This window comes from Aegilops tauschii, chromosome 6 (assembly GCF_002575655.3).
Source record: "Aegilops tauschii subsp. strangulata cultivar AL8/78 chromosome 6, Aet v6.0, whole genome shotgun sequence".
NCBI lineage: Eukaryota > Viridiplantae > Streptophyta > Magnoliopsida > Poales > Poaceae > Aegilops > Aegilops tauschii.
This window is the reverse complement of record NC_053040.3, coordinates 151,889,117-151,895,166: the sequence shown is the minus strand read 5'-3', so window position 1 is coordinate 151,895,166 and position 6,050 is coordinate 151,889,117. Positions and strand designations below refer to the sequence as shown.

General features: G+C 45.9%; 1 protein-coding gene across 1 annotated transcript; it reads right to left on the bottom strand.

Moving 5' to 3' along the window:
* Positions 1 to 263: 263 nt before the first annotated feature.
* LOC109782459 (protein MONOCULM 1) lies at positions 264 to 5,693 on the bottom strand. The gene is made up of 2 exons (XM_020341079.3): positions 3,666 to 5,693; positions 264 to 739 (listed from the first exon to the last, which is right to left on the bottom strand). The coding sequence occupies exon 1, from the start codon at positions 5,288 to 5,290 to the stop codon at positions 4,103 to 4,105; it is 1,188 nt and encodes a 395-aa protein (XP_020196668.1). The 5' UTR covers positions 5,291 to 5,693; the 3' UTR covers positions 264 to 739; positions 3,666 to 4,102.
* Positions 5,694 to 6,050: the final 357 nt, after the last annotated feature.

The following is a 6,050-nucleotide window of genomic DNA, read 5'->3' as shown; positions in this document are numbered from 1 at the left end:
GTAACGACAGATGTTGCCTAGACGGTGGCTTTAGTCTTAATGGTGTATGACTTTGTAAGGTCTTGTGTGAATAATTAATAAAGTGGCTAAATGCATCGTCCAAATGCAGAGGCCGGGGGTCCTCCTCCACTTCTAAAAAAAAGGCGTTGGAAATACAATTCGCTCCATCCAAGGACCAGTTGGCAGATATATTCATCAAGGAATTGCCGGTTGATGTGTCTAACAGATTATGGTTCAATCTCAACTTTTCCGCAAAAAAGAAAGGTTCAATCTCAACTTAGTCTATGTAAAGTTGTGGGTGAAGGGGGGCTGTAAAACTAGTTAGAGTTAGTTAAGACTGTTAGAATCCTACCGAATTACGCTAACAATCTTGTTGTACAAGTTGGCATCTTGTAATCTGCTGCAGTCTTAGCAACTGACTATTGTCTGACATGCTACTATAAAAATATACAGCCCAGACGAAAACCATGAGCTATCGAACCAATTCCCTAATCGATGCAATCTATGATTCAATCCCATAGTACCAACAGAAACCAAATTAAGAATTGGCTCCTCTTAATTACGAAAGGTGTAGGCAACATCAGTGCCTAGCTTGGCCAGCGTATGCACAAACGGTCGATGGAGCCTCGTTAACTTTGGGCTTCAATATTAACCAGGTATGAACTGATCATGCATGCATGGTTCTCTTCTCTTGCCAGTAAGAATGGCTTGGGGGCCCAACAAAATTCTGTACTTCTGCCTGCAAAATTAATTTGTAGCAATTCATCCTTTAGAAGCGTACGTATACCGTCAAGCTTAACTGAAAACTTCTTTAACATTGGCACCTATCAATATGTAATTAACTGTTTGGATATTGGTCAAGTGATAAATTATATGTCTCATGAAAAAATAATTTTCATAACATCATGATTATATAGTTCAATATTAACATATTCATATGATATATAACGGTTGAAAATGCACATTGTAGAGGGGGTATATCTACTAGGCATTAACGAGTAATATGAATAAACAAAAAAAACGATCCATTTGGAATGCTGGAATTTCAGTAGAAAACGGTTAATTTCCATGAGGTTCCAGTGAAATTTCAATGATTCAAACAAATTATTTAGGAGAAAATCAATGAATGTGAACAATGAAAGGATAGTCAGACACATTTATGAAATGTCTGCTAAATCCAAACACCATGATTCTTTTGATGAAGTGTCCACTATTACCATTTCTATGTCACATAGTAGTACCTAACTAATAGTCACTGAATGAGTGGAATATATGTACATACAGAAGAAGATAAACATAAAGGTGATGTTTACTGATGCAACAAGATGAATGCACAGGCTGAAATGATGTCTAGTGCACCGGGCTGAAGCATTAGGTAATGCATTAGACTGACATATTTGGACAAAATGAACAAATACAAAGGAACAAAATGGCATTCAGGTAGTATTCAGTTATGGTTAGGTTAAAAAGCTAGGCTGCTGATGTACTAAAAGCACCTAAAAGTGATCCCGACGAAAGACCGCAATCAACACTGATTCTGTTCTCCCCTTTATATTTTGGGTGTCAATATAAAATTTGACTCATGATTGAGATATATGATACCGATAACTCGTCTCTAAAGAGATGGTGATGACTTATCATCATGAGTCATGCTACAAATTCAAACACTAAACTGATGGCTGAATATTGAGAACATAGATTTGTGAAAGTATAAAAAAATATAAACTGAATATATTCCCAATCATTAGATTTGCCAGTAAGGATTACTCCAGGTTAGAAAATATTCTACAATTACTGTTATAATCACACGCAAAAAACAGATGGTCAAACATTAGATTTGTTAGTAAGGATTACTCGCAAACATTAGAGGAGAGTCAAAGATATGAAAGGAATCATGGTTAATTAAGGATAAATTTAACACACTGAAATTTAATCTAGGACAACTACAATACTTTTGTATGTATTTTCGATTTCCCATCATATGCTCTATACCTCAAATTAATTAGCATGATCTACTAAACTATAACTCTCTTTCTATTCAGAAAGTTCTTTAGTGTGACTCGTTATAGTTTAGGGAGAACTACACCTTTTTGGCCCTTCCTCTTCATTCAACTGGCCGTGATGCCAGAGAAATGAGACAATTCGCCAACGGAGCAAGGGATGAGCACCATGAGTGCATGGCATGGCTCTTTTTAAGGAACCAATTAAGAAGGCATGCATGCTAAGATCCCAATGCAATCAGGCTAGAGAGCGAGGGGGGAGGGGTAGACATATGGGTCCATATGTCCCAAAGAAAAATGATCCATGTTCGCATATCCAGGAGGCAACTCAACAAGAGAGGTTTAAGGATCTATTTTTGCCATCCAAAAGGGGTGCCGGTGTTGTGAAATCCCATGATTTTGTTTTGAGGGGACAGGGGTCCAGGAACTAGGAACGGCATGCGTTGATGCATGGGGATCATGCATGATGCCATTGTCCATATGCTTTCTGTGGGACAGCTTACCAGCATATCTCTTGAACTAGGTCTACAAACCCCTTCTCCTTGGGCAGAAGGTAGGAGATCCGTACTAGATTTTCTTCTTTTTTCAAGAAAATTTCACAAAATTCTCCATGTAACTGTAAACTATCAGTATTCAGTAAACCACATTAAGTTTTCGTTGAACAGAATGACAGTTTTATATCGAAAAAAACATATTTTAGTTTCCACCTTTAGGTTTTCGTTCAACAGAATGGCAACCTCTACTGCGGTTTTGTATCAGAAAAAACTCGACATTTTATTTCATTCTTTAGCTTTACCGGAGCAGTGGGCATACTAGAGAAATACTAGCCAGCTATACATAGTGGTACCTTCATCTATAATACTATACAGTAATTAATTAATGGGTAACTAATGTACCGGCCTTTCACAGCACACAAGAGTCTGATCATTTCCTCTAATAAGTACACTAAAAAGGGAAGGCTACCGAAGCATGATTAGTTTATGGTTAGTGGCGGCCAAAGCATGATTAGTTATAACGAAAAAACACCAAGGGGAGCAAGTGAAATGCAGGGATAAATTTTAAAAATGAACTCAATCCACAAGATCCTCCATTGCTTTATGTTGAACAGATCAATTTTGTGTAGCTATACCTAAATTTTTTTTGTAAAGAGAAGGCCATGCATGCATATCTCTTTAGTTAGTAGCATCACAAAAGTGAGAATTAATCCAGATATGGATCAAAATTGTAATAATACACCCATTTAAAATCCAAAGTACATCGCGCCCTAGAAAGTGTGGAGACAAGTTTATATATCTTCAATCACGAATTAACTACTAAGAAAAAAAAGAGTTTTTAGATAAAAAGATGTACCATTGGATTGTTCATGAAAAATAATTTCATGATATTTTAAAAATGACCTGCTTCAATATTCATACTAAAATAGTGGTCAAATTTGTTCAGTGGAGACGGTACAAATTCGGAAACACCATCCACTCTAGAACATTTTTTTAGGGGCTCTAGAACATATTTTTAAGTAGTAATTAGCAATCTATAGCAACTCCACCAATATAGGTTGGAGAGGGGAAGTTGAACAAACAACAAAGTGGAAGTAAATAAAGATAGATGATGATGTAAAGCAAAGAAGAAATAACTGAAAGTATTAGTTAGTGGTGGTAGAAGGTTTACCAGGTCGAGTGCCAAAAGATCCTCTCCGAGATCTCCCAATGGCGATTGGCGCCCTCTCCAGTTCCCATGCAACGCGTCCACCGATCATGCACAACCTCCTCTTCTTCAATTCGTCTTCGCCTTCGTCGACCTCCCCTTCTCTTCTCCCTCCAACAAGAATGGCAAGTACAGTAGCTAGCTAGGATAAATAAGAGCTAGCCTCACTGGTCCTTGCATGCATGCACATCCCCATTCTCCAGTCCCTCCGAAACCTCACCGAAGCCATTTGAGCAGCCGCAAGATCAAGCACCGATCTTCTTGCTGCCGGCCTCCAACTTGCTCGATCCGGTTCCATATGGTTCATTGCGGCAATGCGATGCAGTAGCTAGCTTGGGAGCACGAAATCCATCAATGGAGCACGCAAGAGGTCCAACAGCATGGATAGATCACTTGGATTGCTAGTGCCACGAAGAGACCGACATCAGCGTCCGCGTCTGCCAGCCGAGGAAGCACGCGCCGCCGGCTTCCTCCGCCGCATACCCCTCCGACGGGTAGTGCAGGCGCAGCAGTAGCCGCGCCTGCGACACCGCGAACGTGCTGGCCGGCCACGGCGAGAGCCCCGAGGCGCGCACGGCGGCCGTCCACGCTTCGAAGCTGCGGGGCCGCCCACCGCCGCTGCCGGGGCCAGCCACCACCGCGTCGATCTCCGTGCCGAGGATCTCCTGCTCCACCGCCAGCCGTTCCGCGCTGCCCGGCGGCACCGTGGCCTCCAGCGCGTCGAACACCGCCGAGTAGAAGTCCATCGCCGCGGCCACCCGCCGCGGTAAGTCGTCGTCGTCCTCTCCTCGGCCGGCTTCGCCTTCCCTCTCGGCGATGGTCACCACGGCGGGGTTCATCGAACGCACCCACCTCAAGAATGCGGTGAGCTCACCGTCGCCGGAGAGCCTGTGGAGGAATAGGACGCAGTTGACGGCCAGAGTCTCGTCCGGGTGCAGCTCAAGGCAGGCGGCCGGGTCGGCGGCAAGCTGAGCCGTGCAGGGAAGGAGTAGCGGGTGGAAGCGGAATGGGAGGTTGAGGGAGCTGGCGAAGGCGCGGAGGCGGTCGCCGGTGCGACGGAGCACGTCAAGGTCGGGGCCGGCGCCGGTGATCCTGACCTCGGGCAGGCCGACGGCGGCGTCAGCGCGGTCGCAGATGGCCTGAAGGAGCGGCGGCCACTGCACGCCGTGCGCGGCGTCGAGGTCCACGATGTGCACGCGCCGCGCGCCGGCGGCGGCCTCCAGGATCGCCTGGTTGGCTGTCAGGTGCGCGAAGCGCAGGAACGGCGCGATCTTGTTGTACGCCAGGTGCGCCGCGGACGACGCCGGCGCCACGCCCACGCCCACGGCCGCTGGCGGGCCGACGCCACTTCGTCCCTCGTCGGCCCGTAGAGCGAGCGCGCGCGCGAAGTGGTGCGCGAGGCGGTCGGCCGCGTCTCCCCGCGGGTCAGCACCGGAGAGCACGGCGCCCGCGAGGCGCCGCGCCCCGTCGAGGTCCCCGCGGTGCAGCAGGTCGGCGCACGCGAGGACGAGCCCTCTCGGCGAGGGGGCGGCGACCGGTGCGCGCGGCGGCTGGGCGGCGTCGTCGTCGGGCTCGGGCGGGTCGAGCATGGCGTCAGCAGCAGCAGCAGGTGGTGGGCGCAGCGCATGGCTCGGGCGGCTTAATAGCAGCGCGGAGGCGGAGGTGGCCGCGGCATCTTCTGAGCTTGCTGCTGCCCCAGCGGCTTCCGTGACAGAGGGACATGATCGATCATCTGCAACACGCGCACACCACTACAGGTGTTCCCTTCCGCCAAGTAGACTATGCAATAGGTAGTACTCTAGAGAGAGAGGGGGAGGGAGAGCGTTTTCCTCTCTCTCTAGGAGGGGAGAGGAGAGAGAGACGAGAGAAAAGGTAGCAGGGTGTGCAACTTTGCATTTGTTGTCTTTTATCCCGTGGACTTTGGTGGGGGAATGGTCAAGATGTCTTCTTTCTCTTTTGAGATATTATACTATATGTTATATAATTTGATCTAATTTTTATGATTTGTGGATTAAACAAATAGTAGTAGGCTAGTAGAAAGTTTACCTTGTTAGACCATGAAAGTAAGCTCGGGTTCAAATGCTCCTTATATGAACAGTAAAATTAAAAAAAATCTGATTTATTTGGTTGCAAGCATTAAAAAATATTTGAAATGCTTACAAAGTTTCATCATGAAATCACATTTGTGAAAGTCAGGAAAAAAACAACGTTCCAAAATGTGTTTGAAAGTAGCATTTTTGGAGCACTGATTGTTTTGCCGCAACTTCCACGAATGCGATTCTAGGATCAAACTTTCCGATAACCCGAAACACTCCTTAATGTTTGCCACACAATTTGAATTTATTACAT

Bases quoted from the DNA above. Each gene is read 5' to 3' on its own strand.
- LOC109782459 (XM_020341079.3), bottom strand. From the start codon at position 5,290: ATGCTCGACCCGCCCGAGCCCGACGACGACGCCGCCCAGCCGCCGCGC.